Source organism: Saccopteryx leptura, chromosome 10 (assembly GCF_036850995.1).
Source record: "Saccopteryx leptura isolate mSacLep1 chromosome 10, mSacLep1_pri_phased_curated, whole genome shotgun sequence".
In the NCBI taxonomy this organism is placed as follows: Eukaryota; Metazoa; Chordata; class Mammalia; order Chiroptera; family Emballonuridae; genus Saccopteryx; species Saccopteryx leptura.
This window is the reverse complement of record NC_089512.1, coordinates 38,500,574-38,522,868: the sequence shown is the minus strand read 5'-3', so window position 1 is coordinate 38,522,868 and position 22,295 is coordinate 38,500,574. Positions and strand designations below refer to the sequence as shown.

Sequence of the window (22,295 nt, the reverse complement as noted above, 5' to 3'; positions counted from 1 at the left end):
GTGTCTGGCTCCATCGCTTACCTTTGGCAGTTACTCAGTTTTGCTGAGTCTCAATTCCCAACCTCTCCCAAAACTGGGTGCTGATAGATAAATAAGGTAAAATATTAACAACTGTCAAATATGGGAGATGGGCTATGGATATTCATTGCACTATGACTTTTCAGTATTTTTAGAAATATTCATATAAAACTGAGAAAAAGAAAATGTCCCCAGGTCAAAGCTGATATATGACCCCATCAAAAAAAAAAAAAAAAAAAAAAAAAGTCCCTAGCATCAAAATAGCTGAATAAAAATAACTCCCTCAAACAGCTGCACCAACCCTCTCAGAGCGTCGGGAGAATACAGATCGGTTCAGCCTTTGGAGGTGGAACCCACAACACCCACCAAACTTTTAAACACAACACGCTCTTCACAAACTTTTCATTTTGAAAATTAAACAGAGATCACACCAGAAAGAGGTATGAATGGAACAGAGAACCCCATACACGCTGCTCCCTGATTCACCAGGTGTTCACATTTGGCCACATTTGCCTTTACATTCTCTCTTTCTATACGTGTATTTTATAGTATAAAATACATTACGTATATATATTACATATATATTTTATATTATATATGCCTGTATTATGTATGTATATACACATACACTTGTTTGTTAATTTTCCTCCCTGAACCCTCTGAGAGTACAAGAATATTTTCTTCCTTGACCACAATACATTGATCAAATTTGGCAAGTTTAATATTTTTATAATACTTTATCTAGCGAGACCCTCTCCATTAATTTTGAGAGCCCAGGTCAATTATCCATTGCCCAAATTAGTCTTTTAGAACAGTGGTCCCCAACCCCTGGTCCGTGGGCCATTTGGTACCAGTCCACAGGAAAGAATAAATAACTTACATTATTTCCGTTTTATTTATATTTAAGTCTGAACGATGTTTTATTTTTTAAAAATGACCAGATTCCCTCTGTTACATCCGTCTAAGCCTCACTCTTGACACTTGTCTCAGTCACGTGATACATTTATCCATCCCACCCTAAAGGCCAGGTGAAAATATTTTCTGACATTAAACTGGTCCATGGCCCAAAAAAGGTTGGGGACCACTGCTCTAGAGCAATTTTCCCCCCAGTACAGGATCTAGTGAAGGGTCCTATTTTACTTGTCATATTTATTAATACTTGTCATGTCTTCTAAGTCTTTTTTTTTTCTTCTATTTTTTTTTTATAAATAAATTTGTATTATAATGGGGTGACATCAATAAATCAGGGTACATATATTCAAAGAAAACATTTCCAGGTTATCTTATTCTTCTAAGTCTTTTTAAATCTGAATGGTTCCTTTAAAAAAATAGGCTCAAAAAAAGGTGTATTCAATTATTTAAAGGGGCCACTTCCCTGATGCAGAAGTTTAGAGCCTAGGACTCTTCATCAAGGCAAACCGGATTCGGTTATCACGAGGCAGGCCCTGAGGCTGCGCACCTCAAACAGCTCCCAGGCGAAGCCTGGTTCACAGACCACACACGAGTGGTGGGGCCAGAGAAGACAGCTTGTGGACAGCTAGCTAGCTGGTCCAGACCATTACAAGAAGCATACTGCTTTCCTCTCAGTGAACCCTACTGGCAGTATTAGCTGAGCCCTGGGATAGAGCAATGATGCAAAGCCCTCTCTCTCGACACTTCCTGGGCTTTCTAGAGCCAGGAGATCCAAGACAAAAGATACTTGTCATAGAAACATGCTTCTCGGCAGGCTCCCCAAGCCAGATCACTTTGGCTGAGGGCAGGCCAAGCCTGGTTGGAAAGGAATCTCCTTTATCAGGATGAACTCTATTTCCTTCAAAAAGTACCCCCTCCTTCAGGAAGCCATCCTGGTTACACTAACCCACTACAGTCTCTCCTCTAGCTTCCTGCAGCACCGGCCTCATGGCTGTTCCACTTGACTTCATTGCTATTCCACGCTGTTCCTCCCGTGATGCGCACCCAGCACCCTCCATTTCCGCATGCTCGGGGCACAGTGCCCCTCTCTGCTTCCCTTAGGAACGGGTTCTTTCAATGGCCGCTACTTGTCCAAACATCTTCAGGCCCCTGTACCCAGCACCAGGTGTGGCAGTCTTGTCTCCACAGCTAGGTCATCCAGGTTTCTATGCTGCCGTTGCTTCTGTTTGATGTCATGCGGGCACCAACATCAGACTCTCCCTGAGTGATTCTGTGCAGTGTAATAGGGAAATAGTTCTATCAGCCCATCCGTCCATCACATTTACCAAGTGCCTACTCTGAGCCAGGCCCTGGACTGGGTTCTGGGGACTCAGAGCCAGACATGACACACAAGAGGTGCTTGTGAGAAGTGACACAGGGCCCAGCTGAGCACACGGCTTCTTGATGACACCAGGGCAGGCCTCTGCTGGCTTGTCACCACCCCCATGATTACTGTGATCACTGATCATCACCATGCAAATAGCAGCAAACGTGGCAGAAGCACCTACAACAGCCCCGCTGCTGAAAAGCCTGTGGAATCCTGAGCCTGTGATCTAAAGTTCAAAAACAAACCAGCGTCACTCTCCACAGCTTGTACACAGCACACACCAGAGGGGCTGGGAAAGCTCCAGGGAGTTGAAGCGGCCAGGAGACCAGTGAGGAGGAGCCTAGAGCATGCAGCATCCTAGAGGCCTGAGCCTGGGTGAGCTTCCCTGTGCAGGTTCAGATCACCCTTCACAGGGCATCCTGTGCAGAGGAGTCCCACCTTTTTTAACTAAAAAGGAAGGGAAGGGAAGGGAAGGGAAGGGAAGGGAAGGGAAGGGAAGGGAAGGGGAGAGGAAGGAAGGGGAGGGGAGGAGAGGGGAGGGGAGGGAAAGGAAGGGAAGGGGAGGGGAGAGGAGGAGAGGGGAGGGGAGGGGAGGGGAGGAGAGGGGAGGGGAGGGGAGGGAAGGGAAAGGAAGGGAAGGGAAGGGAAGGGAAGGGAAGGGAAGGGAAGGGAAGGGAAGGGAAGGGAAGGGAAGGGAAGGGAAGGGAAGGGGAGAGGAAGGAAGGGGAGGGGAGGGGAGGGGAGGGAAGGGAAGGGAAGGGGAGGGGAGAGGAGGAGAGGGGAGGGGAGGGGAGGAGAGGGGAGGGGAGGGGAGGGAAGGGAAAGGAAGGGAAGGGAAGGGAAGGGAAGGGAAGGGAAGGGAAGGGAAGGGAAGGGAAGGGAAGGGAAGAAAGGAAAAAGAAACTACAGAACACCCTGGAAAAACAGGATAGAGATTTCTTCTGCTGCCACCACCAACTAGGTGACATAGGTCCTTCCTTCATGCCCAAGAATATGATGGATACGAGGTTAGAACTCAGGGATGACAAATGCGAATGAAAACCACAATGAACCCTGGCTGGGTAGCCCCTTTGGTTAAAGCACTGTCCCAACACACCAAGGCTGCAGGTTCCATCCCCTAACTGGGCACATACAGGAATCAATCGAGGAGTGCATAAACAAGTGAACAACAAATCAATGTTTCTCTCTCTCTTCCCTCTTCTCTCTCTCTCTTCTTTCTTCTCTAACACTAGTAAATAAAAATATTTTTTAAATAGAAATTTTTAAAAAACACAATGAGATGCCATTATATACCCAACAGAATGGCTACATTTAAAAATATTGATAATACCAACTGTTGATGAGAATGTGGAGCAACTGGGACTCTCACGCACTGCTGGTGGGAACACAACTGTGGGAAACAAACGGGTGGTCTCTCATAAATTTACACGTACCATGTTATCCAGCAACTGCACTCTTAAGTGTTTACCCAAGAGAAATGAAAACTTATTTTTCATTTTGTGTCTGCACAGCTATATGGACTCAAGTGTTCACAGTAAGTTTTATTCATAAAAACCAAAAACTAAAAACTAAAAGAAAATGTCCAACAACTGTTGAATGAGTAAACCAATTGTGACATATGTATGGAATGGAATACTACTCAGCATTAAAAAGGAATGAACCACTGATGCTTGCAAACCCATGTATGAATCTCAAATGCATAATGCTAAGTGAAAAAGCCAAACAAAAACAGATGGTGTGCTCTATGATTCTATTTATAGGAACCTCTCGAATAGGCAAAACTAGAGAGCCAGAGGTCAGATGAATGATTGCTAGAGGCCAGGGGTAGAGGAAGGGGCATGCTGGGGACGGATATGAGGCTAATGAAAGTGTTCTATATATCATGTGTGATCGTGGCTACACGGCGACATTCATTTATCAACTCCCATGGAACTGTACACTTAAAACTGATCAATTATATGGCATGTAAATTATACCTCAAGAAAAGTTATTTATTCAAAACATCGACCCAGGCTCAAAAAACTATTTTCAAATCCAATAAACAGTAAGTACAGGTTGACAAAGCTATAATCATTAAAATACTGAAATACTTCCAAGCTTATTAGTAAGCGACCAAACCCAAGTCTTCCAGTTACCCTGGTGCCCCAGACCTTTACTGGGCCCGGGGGCCACCCCAAGATTCGACAACTAAAGCAGGGGTCTTCTGGACCGGCTAGGGTGGGCATCCTTTCCAAATGCCCCGTGACACACTATGTAAAAAGTTATGTGGAAAAATAGGTGGAGGAACCCAGAGGATGGCTGGCTTATCTGCTGCCAGGCTTACTTCATTTAGATCATGTATTCTGAACAGAGGCAAAAATGGTTCTTGGTGACATGGGAGTGAAAGATCTTACATATTACAGTAGTTCGAGGCACTTTAAAGGACCTTGGTACATAAACAGATGGTAAAGGGGAAAAAATGTCTAAAAGAGCTCCTTGGGCTGGGGGGTGGGGGTTGTTGCAATAATGACAGTAAGGTTGAGAAACACTGGTTTGGAATGCAGAACTCTGTGACACAGAGAGCCGTGAGACCATGGGGCTGAATTCCCACCTGTTAGGTTTACCTGTGTGGTGGGTCCTCATCATTGGCAGAGTTAGCTGGGAAGACGTGGGAAGGAAAGAGTAGCCACATGAGCCCCTGTGATTCTACTTTACAAGACAGCCCTTCGTGGGAAAGCTTGTCATTCACTCTCCACCCTGTGAGGGCCTTTAAACCATCTCAACTCAGCAAACTCTCCCCAGGACACCAGGGCCAGCACCCAGCTAAGCCCAGCCTATCCAGACAGCTTCAAGTGGGACTCCACTCACAGCGCTACAGGTAGACAAGTAGAAATCCAGGGACTTGCACCTTTTTCCTCCCTGACATCTTAGCTTTCTGGAGCCCACGGTAGAAGAACTGCACACAGCAGGCAGAAGAACTGCACACAGCACATTGGTATTTGCTGCTGGTGTTCAGAAAGGAAGACCACTTCTAGACGAGAAGGAATTAAGCACTGTCACTGGGTCTCTGCTTTGTGAAGCTCAGCCGAGCCAGAGCCTCCTTGGGAACGGCTTGCTTTGTGCATGTATACGTTATGACAATACTATAATTGTTCTTTCAGTCTTTTCCAGATATTTAATAACAATGTTGAAGTGGGAGTCGCAAAGGTCAGCCCTACTATAGAATGAGCTTTGTTCTTACTGTCCCTTTCTGAATGGCTCTTCCATCTGCCTGGCTGTTCCATGCCAGTGAACCCTCGTGGTGGAGGTCTGGTACTATTATTACAAAGCAGCACCACCTACTCAGGATGGAATATTCTAATTTGCTAAATGGTCCAGTGCCACTGTCTGTCTATCTCATTTGCATAAATACACACACAAGCATACACACAGGCACACGCACGCGGGGCTCTCCCTCACTTCCCGTGCTACCCACAGTGCAAGCCCATGAACGGAAGGAGTCACAACCGCCCAGACCTGAGGATCCAGGTGAGACACATATTTGGCATATTCGTCTGGGCAATTATGCCTGGTTAGGTGAGAACCGAAATTTCCTAGGCCTTCAGATGACTAGAGTAATATATCTATGTTAAAACAAAACAAATAAACAAACAAAAAAAACCCTTGAAATTTATTCTAAAAGCTCACAATATTGGCGATGGGAGTCACTCTCTTCAGAACGCATGTGAGAGTGGACCTACAACGAGGTAGCAGCGGTGCCCCGAGCTCTCCTCTCCGCTTGGAATGCTCAGGTGCCTGCCCCACCTGGAAGTCACTTCGCCTCTCTGAGCCTCAGCCGCCCTACCCATAACATGGTACCTGATTCCCTGCCTGTCTGTGGACAGGACTCTCTTTCTCTGCCGAGACCCGTGATTCTGTTTCTGAAGACATCTATCAGAGGTTGGTTTTCAGAACCAATGGATTATTAACCAACAGGTTATTGAGGATGTTTAGTGTGAGCATGGCTTGGAAGTCTTCACGCTCAGGTAAGGTAAAGAGGAACAACTGCATTGTAATTCAGAACCCGTGTGATGTTGTGAGTGAACGTGTATCCTGTCTGGGCCGGGCTGGGTTTGGTGTAACTCGGGCACCATGAAAGAGGGTGATGTTGCCCTGGCAGTCTGTGTCAGAGAGCAGCTTTGTACCTAATCCTGAGGGTATGATAGTTGCTAAGAAACCATTGAGATGCAAATGAATTGGCAAATACTTAGCAGCAAGATATCAGGAAAGGGTGGGGAGGGGATGCTTTGAACAAGGGAGTCAGGTGAGTGAAAGGAAAATTACTTTCTTCTGATTGGAAAAAAGAAAACCATGGGTTTTCATGCAGAACAGCAGCTTTGTGCTACTGTGTAAAAAAAGAAGAAAAAAAAACTGTTCTCCTTCTGCTCAGCTGGGAGTAGGGGGAAGTTGGATCCAAGAGCACGGAACTTGGAAGGGCAAACAGAGTCTTCCTCTGATGAATTCTAAGCAGATTTTAGATGCTTCTCTCTCAAATGAGAAACAGACATCTAAGGTACAAGGAGACATCTGCAAAGGGCTTTGAAGATCTGCTATCTTTATACAAGTCTCAAAACCTAGACAAAACTACACAGAAAACTGTGAATAAACATTCTACTGATGCAAAATGGAGATTCCAGGCGAGACAAAGCCATGACTGATAGGTAGGGTAGAACATGGGGGGAAACTGAGCCACCTCGTTGCACCTGGGAGCTTGTATTTCCTTCGTTGTTGCTCTCGACTGGACATCCAACTTCAATGCAATGGTTTAGTTAAGATGTTCCGGTATCTGAGTCGAAACCGTGAGAATTACAGTGAAAACTATGGCTCTTCACTCACTGTGTTTCCATGTTGCCCTAAATGGGAACTCTGCAGTAGAGATATGCTAGTCTTTCTTTTTCCCAAGTACAGTTGATATTCAATATTATGTTAATTTCAGGTATACAGCAAAGTGATTAGGCATTTATATAACTTACAAAGTGACCCCCCCCATCCTGATCACCTACCTCTTAAGTTTGGTAACCACATGTGGTTATTACAATATTATTGACTGTGCTGTACTCTACATCTCCATGACTATTTTGTAACTGCCCATCTGAATTCCTTAATTCCTTCACCTTTCTCACCCATCCCCCCCAACTACCCTTCCATCCGACCACCAACCACGAGATAGGTGTGCCAGTCTGGAAATTAGCCCTCCTTCCTGCCTAGTCATCGCTTGGAGTTTGAGCACAATGTTCACGAATGGAGGGAACATCCTTATCAAGAAAGAAGCCGTTTGCTCAAGCTGTCTCCAGCTCACCCTCCCGGGTTTTTCCTTTTCTATCCTCTTCAGTTTCCCTGGCTTTTCCCAGATCTTCAGCCAGGATCATCACAGTCACAGCCCCTCCTGTGTCCCCCGGAGTCCGTGGCCCCTCCTGTGTCCCCCGGAGTCCGCGGCCCCTCCTGTGTCCCCCGGGGTCCGCGGCCCCTCCTGTGTCCCCCGGGGTCCGCGGCCCCTCCTGTGTCCCCCGGGGTCCGCGGCCCCTCCTGTGTCCCCCGGGGTCCGCGGCCCCTCCTGTGTCCCCCGGGGTCCGCGGCCCCTCCTGTGTCCCCCGGGGTCCGCGGCCCCTCCTGTGTCCCCCGGGGTCCGCGGCCCCTCCTGTGTCCCCCGGGGTCCGTGGCCCCTCCTGTGTCCCCCGGAGTCCGTGTTCTTTCCTTCACTGCACACGCTAGCTCTCCATTAGGTTCCATGGTTTAGTTTGGCAGGAGTGTTGAGGGGATGAGGTAGACTGGTGCCTGTCCAGCACCCTCCCCCGTTTCTTCTGGGAACAGTGCCCTGACATTCTTGTGGGGACCCAGCCCTCCCCCACCCCAAGCCAGGCAGCTCAGGTGGGTCTGGGCTAACCCTCTCATCCCAGCTCCAAGAATGGGTAGTCACTGCCTCAAATCTGGCCAATGAGGGGCTCAGCACCAAGGGAGGCCAAGGAGACAAAACTCCCAAGGCTTTTGCCAGAGCTACTGGGAATAAGAACATTTTTTCTGCAAAATTTTCAAGAGTTTGTGAGTTTGAGCTGCCCGCTGCCAAACGACCATCGACCATCGGTGGCAGAACCTGTATGAGGACGAAGTCAACATAAATCACTCTGTGCTGATTAGTCTCCATTGTCCCTCCAGATCTATTCTCTTTGCCCTCTTCTGTACCTCGAGAGACTGACCTCTATGAACTAGGCTACCAGGTTCTCTGCTTTCTTGTTGAGTTCACCCAATAGAAGGTGCTGGTGGGAGGTGAGAAAGTGGAGGAGAAAGAGTTGAGGGAACACAACCCCCCTCCCCAGCCAGGTGTGGCTTGGGTAGCAGCTGCATTCCTCTATCCATGTCCACAGCTCCCACCAGGGGGCCCTCTCCCTCCTACAGCCCCTGACTGGTCCTAATGGCACCCTTCCCTCCAGGATCCCTTCTGGCCTTGGGGAGTCAGGGCTTCCCTGGTGCATCCCCACCCTCACTGGTTCCCTTAATCCCGTTCATATCTCTGTAAAGAGTCTCTTCATTGAACTTCCCTCGGTTAACCCTGTGACAGTGCCGTCTGTTTTCTGCTCCCACCTCAGCTGACACAGACACAGAGCTAAGGAATGAAACAAAGGACCTGAGTCTGAGACAGCACTATGTCCCCAGATATTATCATAACTTAAGTCCCAGACTGCCCAGCAATAACAAGTGCCAGTAACCACCCCTACTCTTTGCTTTTCCTCCCACTTGAGTTCAACAGCTATCTCTTCAACCAAAGATATGGCTAATAAAACAGGCACAGCCTTTGATGGAGAGGGCTGGATGTCTACCTTCATAACACAGAGAGAAGAATACTATCAGTCTTCATTTTTCATTCATTCCTACCGCTATCCCTATCTGACAAGGTTCTACTCATCCTCCATGGAGTTTCATCCTGTGTCTCTGCTCGTCTCTCTCTCTCTTAAACACACACACACACACACACACACACACTCGTGTAACTGCAAGGCCACAGCTATCAGACTATCAGACTCCATCACATAACGTCCTGTTACAGCTTGTAGTTTGCATAGCTCTGTCTCCCCCACCAGTCTGTTAATAGGTAAGCTGCTTGAAGGAAAGGCTGTGTCTTCCTTACCTTTATGTTTTCAGTTTCAAGTACAATGTTTCTCATGCAGATGCTCAGTAACTGTATTCTATAGGTGTATTCAGGAAATGGATGGCTTCTAGGCAAAGCTGTCAGTTCTGTCTCTCTGCTCCCACTCTGCCTTTACCCCTTGTAGATTTGGGGCTCTCAAGTCTGGGAGTGGCTCAGCTCTCACCTGGACACCTAAGATGGGACTGTATTATCCCTCAAGGTAGCTTTTTCCATCTTGGATCAGCTTGGCTGCAAAGAAGTTCATAACCAAACCGATATCCATCTCCCATGCAGAATAAAGCTAGGCTGCTTGGTAAGGCCACCCTTCAAGTGGTCGCCCACAGGGGCATTCCTTCCCCCCGTTTTAAGTTGCCCAAACCTGCACCATCACTTTCAACCACATCACCCTCTTTACTCCCTTTACAGCAGCTTCTTGAAATCATATTCTCCGCCCCCCTTTTTTTTTATGAATGCTCTCCCCTCCACACTAGGATGCTCCCTAGTGCTGGAACATTTCTTGTTTTGTTTGCAATGCCAGGCACATAGTAGGAGCTTAACAAATATTTGTTAAAAGTTAAATAAATGAGATACTACATCTCCTCCCCCCTCCCATTAAGTACTCTCTGGTCTTCTCCCAGACCCCTTTTCTATTACTAACTCTAGGATCTTTTAGTTATTAATTGTTGCATAACAGACCAACCCAAAACTTAATAGTTTTAAACAAAGACAACATTTGCTGTGTTCATGAATCTTCCATTGAGATGGGGCTCAGTGAGGAAAGCCTGTCCCCTGTCAGGAGGGGCGGCCGAAGGACAGGGGCTGCAACCAACTGAAGACTCGCTCACTCAGACGCTGGCCCTTGGTGCGGGCTGTGGGCTGTGATTTGAGGTGGCCTTGTACACACGGTCTCTTCATGTCACTTGGGCTTCCTCCCAATATGGTGGCTGGGTCACAAAGGCAAGCATCCCAGCAGAGAGCGAGCCAAGCAGAAGCTGGAGCAGCCTCTACAACCTCACCTCCGAAGTAAAGCAGGATCCCTTCTGCCACGTTCTGTTCAGTAGAATGAGGTAGACCGTCAGCCCATATTTAAGGGCAGAGGAATTAGACTTCATGTTTTGACAAGAAGAATATCAAAAAATTTGCAGACATGTTTTAAACGACCACGTGGCACACGAGTTCAGGTTTTTCAAGTGTTCAGTTGATCTTTTCTTTCTTTTTATTCATTAATACAACACACAGTTATTGATGCCACCATGTGCCACATGCTGGGGATACCAGGACAGTTAAGACAGAGCCCACCCTGCAGCAGCTCTCAGAGCTGTGTGGTACTGAATGAAATCCACACACAACTCCAGGCCAGTGGGGGATGTGCTCCCACGGCAGAAGGCAGAGGCGGCTGTGCTGGGGCCTGTGGGGGAGCTCATCGAGCCCGGGGCTCAGCGGAAGGCTTTCAGCAGGAGAACACTGTGGTGAGTTCTAAAGAAAGTTCTAGGGTTAGCCAAAAAAAGGTCAGTGAAGAACTCAGCACAGGAAAGACAAAGAGGTGCAGACCCAGAGGCCGTCGGCAGCGGTGAAATCAGAACACAGAAAGGAGATGCCGGGATACGTGGACCTGTACGGTGTGTGCACCTGAGCCGGCAGGGGCAGGGAGGAGAGGAGAACCCAGACTGTGAAGGGTCTTGCCTCAGTCCTGCAGGTGCTGGAAGAGATTCCCACGTGCAGTGACTGGGTAGACCCAAATGCCAACGTGTATCTGACACCCAGTGTACATACAGTCTGACCAGTGCTCGGCACAGCCCCGGGGCATCAGTCCAAAACGCGGTGGATTTTCTGATGATCCTGAGACCCTCTTCCTTGCTCCAAAGTTTCCAGCCTGTGCTCCACCACTTAGACCATCTGGATGCATTGTCAAAGGGGCCGAGAGCATCCCTAGACGGGCTCCCTTTCCATCAGGGCCCGGTGAGACTCCTCTCCTATCTCTGCCTCTCTCCAGTTCACTACCCAGCTCCAGCCTCAGCATCAATGAGAAAGCCAGGAGCAAAGGTCCTACCTCAATGTGCTGGAAAAACAGCGAGGGGTAAAGATCCTACCTCGATGTGCTGGGAAAACAGCGAGAGGAAAACAACAGAACAATTAGCTGCAGGACCCAGCTGCCTCTCACAGATAAGGCCTTCCCTCTGCGACCGCTGTCGATGAAGCTGCCTGCAATGACTCCCGGCCCTCCTGTTCAGCCCCTACCATACGCACAGCTTCCGAGGGACTGGCCACTGTCCAGTGGGACTGGGATGCTGAGGGGTCTCTTTTCCCCCTCCTCCCACATGTCCTTCCACACCCAAAGCTGATGCCAAACCCCAGTGTCCTCTTCTGATGTCATGACATCTGTCTCTGGCCGGATAGGTGGAAGCAGCCAGAGCTCATGAAGCAGCCAGGGCCCAGGCAGGGCAGGGTCCACAGCGCTGAAGCCAGGGGGGTCCCAACAGGTGGACACCTGCAGTTGGCCCTTCCTCTGGAAAGTGGACCTGCAGAGGGAGCCCCAGGAGACCCACAGCAGCCCTGCTCCCCGCACACGCCCACCACTAGGCGCCAGGCACAGATGCCAAACTGCAACCATCTAAGCAACACAGCTCATCAAAGACAAGAGCCAGATGGACATGCGGCAGAAATAAAACCAATTATGACTACAGCGGGGGTCTGACTGGTGGGGAAACATGGCAAAGGCCACATGCATACAGGAAAAGGCAACCAAGAAGGAAAAATTTTTTCTTCCAGCTGCAGGCTCAGGTGGGGGATGGTTTGAAGATCCTTAAAGAGCTTGGGGGATGCTGGGGAGCCTGGGGGACCCTGGGGGACCCTGGGGAGGCTCTGATGGTGCCTGAGGAGCCCGGGAGAGTTTGAGGGAGTCTGGGGAGCCTGGGAGAGTTTGAGGGAGTCTGGGGAGCCTGAGAGAGTCTGGGAAAGCTTGGGGGAGCCTGAGGACCTGGGGGGCCTGGGAGAGTTTGAGGGAGTCTGGGGAGCCTGAGAGAGTCTGGGGGGGTCTGGGGAGTCCTGGGGGGCCTTATGGATCTTAAGGGGCCTGAGAGAGCCTGGGGGAGCCTGGGAAAGCTTAGGGGGGTCTGGGGGAACCTAGGGAGCCTGGGTGGTCTGGGGGGCCTAGGAGAACCTGGGGGGGCCTGGGGGGCCTAGGAGAACCTGGGGGGCCTGGGGGGCCTAGGAGAACCTGGGGTTCCTGGGGTTCCTGGGGGGCCTAGGAGAACCTGGGGTTCCTGGGGGGCCTGGGGGGCCTGGGGGCCTGGGGGACCTGGGGGGGCCTGGGGGGGCCTAGGAGAACCTGGGGGGCCTGGGGGTTTGGGGGGCCTGGGGGGCCTAGGAGAACCTGGGGGGCCTGGGGGGCCTGGGGGAGAACCTGGGGGGCCTGGGGGGCCTGGGGGACTGGGGGCCTGGGGGCCTGGCTATAGGGACCCCAGAGAGCAGACCAGAGCAGGAGTGTCAGGTACCTTTGATAGCATCTGGCAAACAGCTGGTGCTTAATAGGTGCTCCCTGATTTACTTCACAAATAAGCAATGTTAAATAGAAAAGTGCCGAACTGGCAGGCAGAGACCTGGGGCACTGTCCAACTTGTCAAAGCCTCAGTTTGAACCTAGCTCTTGTATCAATAACTTAAACGCTTAAAGTCTCAGCTTCCTCACCTGCAAAATGATGGAATAAATGCTTGGATATTAAAGGTAAAGGGATTGAAAGATATAAAGGGACCATGATATGGTAAATACTCAGCGGGCAGATGGGAGCTTAGCCAGGCTATAGGATTTATTGAGTTCCTTCCCTTCCCTAAAACTGTCTCCAATTCTCTTCCCAACATGTCAGGGCCAAGGGCAGGAGCCCGACCCTGGTCTGTGCCCTGGAGCTCAAGCAATCCCAGAATCAGTCTCAGAGACCTCAGAAGCCACTGCCAGGCTACAGCTGTGGGGCCTCCGCTCCCGCACTTGTCCCTGCCCCTACTGGCCACCTGCCTCTGCCCACTTCTCTGCTCATTATCACCTCCACCCGGAGCATGGAGAGGCAGGGCAAGGTGGTCAAATTCAAATCAGCCATTTTATCACACGCTGCCAGGAAGCTGGAGAGGAGAGAGGAGGAACTCAGAGCCCCAGGTGCAATCTGCAGGCAGAAATGAATCCTGGTAATTCTCAGGAAATTTCCTGTACGTTTGTCTCCACGTTGGCGCAGTTCTGCTACAGAGAATTCCGGGGCAACCTTCCGTGAGGAGACAGAGCAGCCTCCTGACGCAGCTGCGAACGGTGTTGTCTGGGATTGCTCCTGACCTGGAGGCCCATCTCTACTAGTGATAGCAGGAAGCAGGGCCACCTTCTGCATCACCTTTTGCCCCTTTCGCAAACGGATTGCTGAAGCCCCCGTTGTCAGCAGGATCATTATAGTGAAGTGAGAATGCCACCCCATCTTCAGCTCCGGGGCATCTTCCCCCAGAGCTGAGTACCATTGCGTGTTTGCTGGGAGGTGAGTGAGCTGGTGCATAAGATACATTTTTCTCACTCATATAGTTGGAAGCAAACTTAAAAGCCGGTTGCACTGAGCAGGATCTGGAAGACCACTTTACATGGGACCAGTGGGCACCCTGGCTGCCTGTGCCACCTACCCAGTCCTGGGTCTGCTGCTGCCCAGCAGGCGAACCCTAAGGCAGGGTGTCTTCAAGGAGGGCACCAGATTAAGTCTCTTCTTGCCATCCAACCTCACCATCACTTATCTCTGATGCCCCCAAACTGGGACCTGAGCTGCCCTGCCAAGCCCCCACAAGCCTATGGGGACCATGTCCCCCCAGTTAGCCAGGAGATGACCTTGTCCCAGATTTTGTTTTATCAATTACTGTGAAGCCCCCACTCTTCCTACCCTGCGGGTGCCCCCACACAAGCCCCTGCTGCCCTCTCCACCAAAATGAGCCCTCCTCCAGTCTGATTGGACAATAAGAAAACAGTCACAGAGAGGGAGAGAGGGAGAGAACTAACTGTGCACCTGCTTACCTCCTGTGTCTTCAGTCAGATAGAAAACAAAGCTATCCATTAGCTAAGAAAAACCAACACACCGCACAGGCCTCCCAAGAAAACGTGTTCCCATCTCTCTAACCCCCGGAGTGACCAACAAAAGCTAACGAAGTGGCTCAGACATCAGGTATCAGGGGTCTCTGGGAGACTTGGCCACTCAACGCCCCCTCTCTAAGCACAGCCAAACACTGACCAGAGGGACTCGACTATCACTACAACTGAAATGGAATCCCCGGGAAGAGCTGCGGAATTTATCTGCAATATTTTGCTGTTAAATATGAAATCTCTCCCAGGGCATTACTGTATTATAATAGCAATTTCCTCGGAAGGGCAAGCATCAATGCTCTGTGTCTCCACCACCTTTGGAGACGTGGAGATCTGATAGAAATATTCAGGTTGCTTGAAAAGCGACTGCAGAAGAGGGAGACATAAAGTAAGCTCCTCCAAGGAAGCCTACTCCTCGGGACAGGTGTAAGGATGTGCTCTAGACAGTCATGTGGGGACAGGAAGGGTGCCGTGTACACCCTCCACTGCCTCTGGAATGCACAGGGCCCTCAGGCACATCACCTTTGGGGACACTTGTCTGGGATCATTTCTTCCTTGGGAGAGCTGGCCAGGGCAAAGATGCTCCCGGTCCTTCTACTGCGTTCCTTATCGGAAGGCCCGCTGTGGTGCAGGGCCCCAGCCCTGTGTCTGCATGTGCAGAGGGTGACAACAAGCACAGGAGGTGGGAGCAAGGGGCAGGAGGAGAGCAGGACACTGATGCCTGAGCTCAGGGGTTGTATTATCTGAACATCCCTCTCATCTCTTCTTCCGAGACCACGGAAATGTAGGCGCTCCCAGTAAACAATGGAGTGCCAAAGGCCAGCGGCTGAGCTAGCATCAGAACCCTCACCTCCCGTGGACTCAGGCTGGTCTGAACCGCTCTTTGTGCAGAGCTGGCAAAAGTGGCACAGTGGGGTGGAGTGGTTAAGAATATGGACTCCAGAACCTGGCTGCCTAGGCTCATTCAAATACAGGCTACTTACTAGCTATGTGACCTCATCAAACCACTTAACTTCCTCTATCTCAGTCATCTCATCTGAAAACTAGGAGAAGAGAGTTGATAATAACAATACCTACCCTATAGGATTGTAAGGACGAAGTGAATTAATTTATATAAAATACCTAGACCAGCGGCTAGTGTTGTGTTGACTATTATCAGTTCCCTCCCAAAAAAAAGTGGTGCCAGGCTGCCTGCACCTGAAACATTGGGGCCCTTCATTGAAAAGGCAGGTCATCAGGCAAGTCTGGCTCAGTAAATGCAAAGCTGGCCAAGCAAGACCTGCCCCGGGTTTCTGACTGCAGCCTAGTTTGGAATAATTCCCTTGGGCAATGTTTTCAAGGAAGCACCTACATCAAAATCTTCTGGGAAGCCCAAATCCACATTTTCAGGGTCCCTTCAGACCTGCTGAACCTTGGGGTTAGAGCTCAAGTCTGTAGCAAATTGCCTAAGTGACATACAGGCTTCCTGATGCCTGAGACCACTGCCTGAGATGGTGTTCCCCCCTTCTGCCTTTCAAAACGGCCTCTCCACTTTGCCCGTGCTAAAAATAAAAATAAAAATACTATGCTCCTGACCCTCAGTGTTACTAAGAACTCATAAGGATTAGCTGTTGATGATTTTTTTTTTTATTTCATCATGTGAACGTATATTGGACTTCAATCGCATCTTTAAAAAGAACTAGTACAGGCATATCCTCATAATGTATATTACTTGTCCAACTACTAAGGTTGGAATACGTGAGCGTCATGACCCTCTGTACACAGACAGTGTGGCCAGGTGCACTGGTGATGCTCCCAAGTGATGGAGTTGGGAGACGGAGCCAGAGGCGGAATGCTTTGGCTTCATGATCCAGCAATCTGTCTCCACATCAGCTGCTCCCAGTCCATCCTCACGGCCAAATCCCAGTCCTGCTCCTGCAACTCCTTCCACTGCCCCGAGTTCATGAAATTCAGCCAACCAACTACAGACTCAATAGTTTCCAGTAAATGGGCGGGGCCACACACTAGATCCAGAGGAAGGGGTCATGGTGTTGTCATGCATCCCCTGGGACCCTTCCTCTTTGGTACAGTTTGTTATTTCTGGATGGATGGAATGGGAAAAGGTGCCATACCATGCCTCTGCCTTATCGGCTTTTCCCAAAACACATGTTGGTCATTAGGACCCACCCTGGTGAGGGGCAAAAGAAGGGGTGCTAAGATCTCAATCTGGGTCTGCACAGGTCGACAGAAAGCAGGAGGGGCTGGGGCAGGATTCTGTGTGGCCCAGCAGGTCCTCCCTCTGCTCCTGGGCATCGCCAGCTCCTGGCAGCTCTGATCTGCCAACCCAGAAGGCTCAGGCTGGGGCTGGGTCCAGACCTCTCCGGTGGTTTACATTGCCAAGACCTTTCTCAAGCAATTGCCCAGGGCGGTGTGGCCATAGCTCACCAGCATGCCACTGGCTGGAGGGGGCCCTGAGTAATAGCGACCTTTTCACGATACACAGAAAATAAAATCAAATAATGGATAGGATTTTCTCAAATTCACTTTTCTCTCCCACACATTTTCTTTTAAACTTTGGCGCCTGCTACTGCTTGTAGGCTCAGGCACGCTCATGGACACCCAAAATAGACACACAGTCAGCAAACAAATATTAACAGAAAAATGCAGAAACAACCAATGACTGGCTGGCCTGGTGGCCTGTTATAGACACATCAGCTGAGGTTGAGGGCTTCTCACCATGATGTAATGGAGACTGAACTATGTACAATGGAATTCAGTGCTCCTGCATTTCAAGGTGGGGCATGCCACAAAAAAAGACAGTAACTCAGGCACGTATTCATAGGTCGTCAATTCCTACCGAGAACCCACTATTTCCCAAGCTCTAAGAAACTTACCACCTAATCAAACACGTGTGCACGTTCAAGGGTGCCAAGACCAGGACTTCGTTCTAGACCACACCGAGGAGCAGATCTCCTGGGAGTATTCTGATCAGCCAGTGTCCAAACACTGAGGCCACCTGCAGGTCTATGATCATTCATGGACACAGAGGGTAGGGCTGGGAGAATGCTATTAGCATTAGTAATCAATGATTCCAGATTGCTGCCTCCCAGAAGGGCCAACGTGCTTGGTCCGGCGAAGCTCCCTCTGAGAAAGGAGTGTCTGCTGCAGAAGCCCCTCAAGCACCTTGAGAGAAGCCCAGGTCCCCTAACCCTATCCTGAAGGACATCTCAGACAATGTAGGCGGTTGGCTTCCCTCCCTAGATATCAGCAGCCCATTCTCAACAGGCACTTGGTGTGAAAAGACAAGGGCTGGAAGAGACAGTTATTTGTCCGGAGGTTGAGGAGGGAGGCCCGGCTCTGTGGCCAGGGGATGTCAGCATCCCCGCCTCCACAGTCTGCCCTGCTCCCTTCTGCAAACAGACTTACCAATCCCCCAGAGAGCCTTTTCCCTGCAGCGCCATCTCTCTCCCAACACCGCAGAGCCACTCCGTCAGCTGGAAATGGGAAAGGGGATGAAAGAGAAGGCGACTCTCTTCCCGTGGGAGTTTCCCACACGCTGGGCAACTAGCCCTGGCCTTCCCTCCTTGCACCTAGGTGGGGGCAGGGTGGTCTCATAGGGCCCTGCCTGCTTCTGCCACCTCTTTGCATCTGGTCCCACGGCTGTTGCTGTGTCCCTTTGTCCCTGCCCTGGCCTGGGCTGAGGACCTGGATGGTCTTCAAGCTGCTTGCTCTGGGTGACAAGGCCCCACTGAAATTCCACCAGAGACCCCCAGGAGAAAGAAGACAGACATATAATTGGCTGAACCAGCAAGCAGAGGGCCCCCCTGGCCACAGCAGAGTTTAGAAGGGATCTGCTGTCGGTGTAAGCAGCTCATTGATCCACTTTTCTGATAATTATTCCTCACTCATCACAAATGGAAGGACGCTGGCCCCAGCCCAGCCGGGCGGGCGGGAAGGCGGCCCTGTGTGAGGCCCGTAGAAAATGAACCTGCCTGTGTTCATTTGAGGAGAGAAAGGAGTGAATGGTGTGTACTATCCCTGTGCACTGGGCAGGGACCACGGGGCTGCTTTAATATTCTGCTGAATGTGGTGTTTCTTTTAACCCTTACTGGAGAGGTTTTCAGCCCAGAGAGGCCCCTCCTTGCCAGGCTGCTAGCAAAGTTTGTGGGCTGCTCCAAGAGAAGGACCGCGGCCCCACAGCAAGGGCTGCTCCAGACGCTCTGGGTGACAGGGCCTGTGTCCAGGGCTAGGCAGGCACAATGGCACGCTCTCACACGCAGCTCCAGCCTGCAGAGCACACAGAAAGCTCTGACTACCCAAGAAGAGGGAGCTAAAGAGAAACCCACACACTGCCAGACACCTGGTGTGTTCCCACAAATTTGCTCCCCAAACAATATCGTTCGCAGGCACGTGCCCTCTCTCATCGATGGAGACTCAATGCCAGGACCACGCTACCAAAGTGGGCACCTATCTGCTGTCAGAGGCCAGGTCCCTGATCCTCTGAGAGGCGAGGAGAGAGGCAGGCTGGACGCGACCTCCGCGCTATAAAGTTCCGACTGGCTTCGCCCGTTACAAACGCTCGCTGCCCCAGGCTGTCCTGACCCATTTAGAAGTGTACATTGTCTTGCTTGTCCCATTTCCACTGCTACGGCACTGGCCCCCAATAAGTCAAACCCAAGCGTCTCTGCTCCACATGTTCCACACCGCTCCAGGCCCTTCCCGGCCCCAAAGCGACCCCCTCCGCACAGACCCGCAGCTCGGAAGGGCAATGGAAAGCTACCTTCGAAAAGAAAAGCAAGTGCGAGCTTTCTAGGCATTCATCGCCGCACCCCCCGCGCCACCACCACTAGGAAGGGGATGGCTATGGTGACTACAATAAAAGGCTGAGGGATCGTAGCCCCGCCGTGGGTCCCCGAATACTGGCCTGCGCTTCGATGAGGGCAGCGCTTTCTGGAGGGGTCAGAATCACCGGACCACGGTAGGCTTTTTTATTTTATTTTATTTTATTTATTTTATTTTTTTGTCGGGGGACGAGGGGCGCAGGGTCTACTGGGCAACCAGTAACAGTTCGGCTGGGAAACCCTGCCGCCCAGCCGAACTGTCTTCCCAACTTGCAAGGCGGCGCAAGCGCCAGGAGCTGCGCCCCTTCGATGCGGGTGCCGAGTCCCCGCGCAGTTCCACTCCGCGGCCGCCACCGGGAAGTGCGGCTGTTCGCGGGGTTCCGGCGGCGCCTCGCGCCTAAGAGTTGCTTCCACCCCGGCAACTCAGCTCCGCGCTGAGACCGCGCTGCGTTCCCAGGAAGGGGCTGCGAAGGGGCCGCGGCGGCCGCTCTGCTTCGAGGAAGGGGAGGAGGAAGGGGCGGGGGCTGGGAGCGGGGCAGGGATTTCCCACGAGGATTCGCAGGCGCGGCTCAGCGCGACGCTCCGGCTGCACCCCGCGAGGTGCCGGCGGAGCGGAGCGCGCTTTCCTCCAGAACTCGGGGCACAGCCCAGGCTGAAGTGGCAGGGAGAGTGTCGCTGCCCGTCGGTTCCTGGCCGCCGAGTCCCCTCTCCGCGGTGGAGGGAACGTTGGGCGAGTTTCGGCAGGATCGACCACCCACCCCGGTTCCCAGGCTCAGGGGCGACAAGGGTGTCCTCCTCGCCCAGACTGACCCGAGAAAGATGAAGCCCGACAGGCTCTCGGACCACCAGGCTGTCCCCGAGGGTACGGCCGGTGAACTCAGCCTCTCTCCTTCGGCGGACACTTTCGGGGTAGCGGGGCAGCGCTAGCCGGCCGAGCCCAGAGTCCTGGAGCCGGCGGACGCCGAACTGAGGATGCCGAGAGGTACCCGCGGCCGCCTAAGCGCATCCCTGCCGGGAGAGGAACGGAACGGACACACGCCCGCACTCCAGGGGCCGGGTGGTCCAAGTAGCCTCTTCTTCCCAACGCCCAGCTCTGCCCGGAGCTAGGGGTCCGCAATGCAGCGGACTCCGCGATCTCCTAGCCGAGGCTGCGGGAGACCGTGGCTGCCAGGGAGCGCCAGGCGCGGGAGCCGAGGGGCTCCAAAACCCAGCCGGGGAAGCGCCGTGGGTGCCGCCCCAGCCCCATGCTCCGCCGCGACCAAGGCTCGGAACAGCCTTGCCCTCTGGTAGCGGGATGCGAGCGACCCGAAGCTGCCAGAGAAGCCCCGGAACACAGCCGCCAACAGTCAACTTGCTCCGCGGAGGGTACGTTACCTTCCATCGCGGCCACTGCGGATGCCAGGAAGAGCAGCAGCAGGCAATCCAGGGCCATCGCCAGCCGGCGGCCCCCAGGCCGAGCCCGAGCCCAGGCGGCCGCGCGGGGAGGGCGCCGCGTCCCGGGGCGCCGCTGCGCTCCCCGCGGGTGGCTTCTCCGTATCCTTTCGCGCTCTCGCTGGGACCTGACTCCCCGGAGCGCGGCGTGGGCGTGGGCGGGAGTGTGCGCGCGTGGGGCGGTGGGGGCGCGCGTGGGTGTGGGTGTGCATGTGTATGTGTGTGTTTATGGGAGAGGTGGGTGTGTGCGTGCGTGTGTGAAAGAGAGGGCGAGGGAGTGCGAGCTGAGGAGAGCGCGAGAGTGCGTATGCGTCCTGCTGTCACATGCGAGCTACAGCGGAGCCTACGTGAGGACGGAGCGGGCCAGACTGACAACGGAGGGAGCGGGATCCCCCACCATCAGCTGTCTCCCCACCCCTAACACCTCCTGTCCAATCAAGGAATCAAACCTGCAAAAATCTCCCGTCCAATCAGGCGCGAGCACCTCCTTACACAGGCATTGTTAGTTTAAGAAAAACTTTTGCTCGCAAGGCTGTGAGATTGGGAAAGGAAGGCGCTAGGAGGGGTCCGGGCTCCCCCTCGTGGTACGCTCGGAGAACCGCATCGGCCGGTCCAAGCTCCTCAAGCCCTGGACGGGTCAGGCGACGGAGCAGGCTTAGCCTTTATGGCTCACCCAGATCTGGGTGAGCTTTAAATAATCAAATTTATCTTTCACCTTCTGAGCAAGACTTACCCTGAAAACCCTATTTTGTGCAACGCCGTGGCACACCCTGTCCCTGCTGTTCATAACACTTCACTTTCTAATGCTGAGGTTTTTACTAATCAATTATGTTCTTTATGAGTCCCCGTTTATTAGAATGGGGTCTTCATTCTTGGGATTCGTGTTTGTTTTGTTCACTACAGAATCCCCAGTGCTGCCCTAGACAATGCCTGGCCCATAGAAAATGATGGACTGTATCCGTCGAATGAATGAATAAGGTTCACAGAATCTTTGGGTTGGGACACTGCTGCTCCAGTATGTGCAGGAACTGGGAATGCTTCCTGTCCAAATACTGCTCTCATCCTTCGGAAGGCTCTGGTTGCCTTAGGTTTTACTTCTGAATGCGTTCTGTGAGCATCCATAGAGGGCTCTGACCCCAGACGACTGGTTTGGTGGGAGAGACCAGTAGGCACTCAGTCCACTATAAAGTGGAGCATGCAGTAGGGCCAGAAGAGGTTTCTGCAAGGTGAGGCCACAGAGGAAGGCATCGTTACTGTGGGTGAGGCCTTGAACATGGGTTGGAAGGAGGTGCAAAGGCAGCAACAGAGAGGGCATTGGAGGTAGAGCCCCAGCTCCCACAGCTCTGCCTTCTTTTCCTGTCTCTGGAGACAGCCAGTGTTCTAGATCAAGGGCCGATCTTGAGGCTGTAATGTTGTTGTTATGCTGGAGACATGCCCTCTCCCCATCACCCCCACTCCAGACTTGATGATGGTCTCGTCCTACAGTGGAGGCAGCTGCCTCTTCCCCACC

The 22,295-nt window shown here is 51.9% G+C and overlaps 1 protein-coding gene across 1 annotated transcript in view; it reads right to left on the bottom strand.

Moving 5' to 3' along the window:
* Window positions 1–21,029, bottom strand: part of EPHB1 (EPH receptor B1) — a 445,622-nt gene extending 424,593 nt beyond the window's left edge. The window contains exon 1 of the mRNA XM_066350317.1: window positions 20,729–21,029. Within this exon, the coding sequence (XP_066206414.1) occupies window positions 20,729–20,786 (58 nt within the window). The 5' untranslated portion in view covers window positions 20,787–21,029. The remainder of the gene's footprint in view (window positions 1–20,728) is intronic.
* Window positions 21,030–22,295: the final 1,266 nt, after the last annotated feature.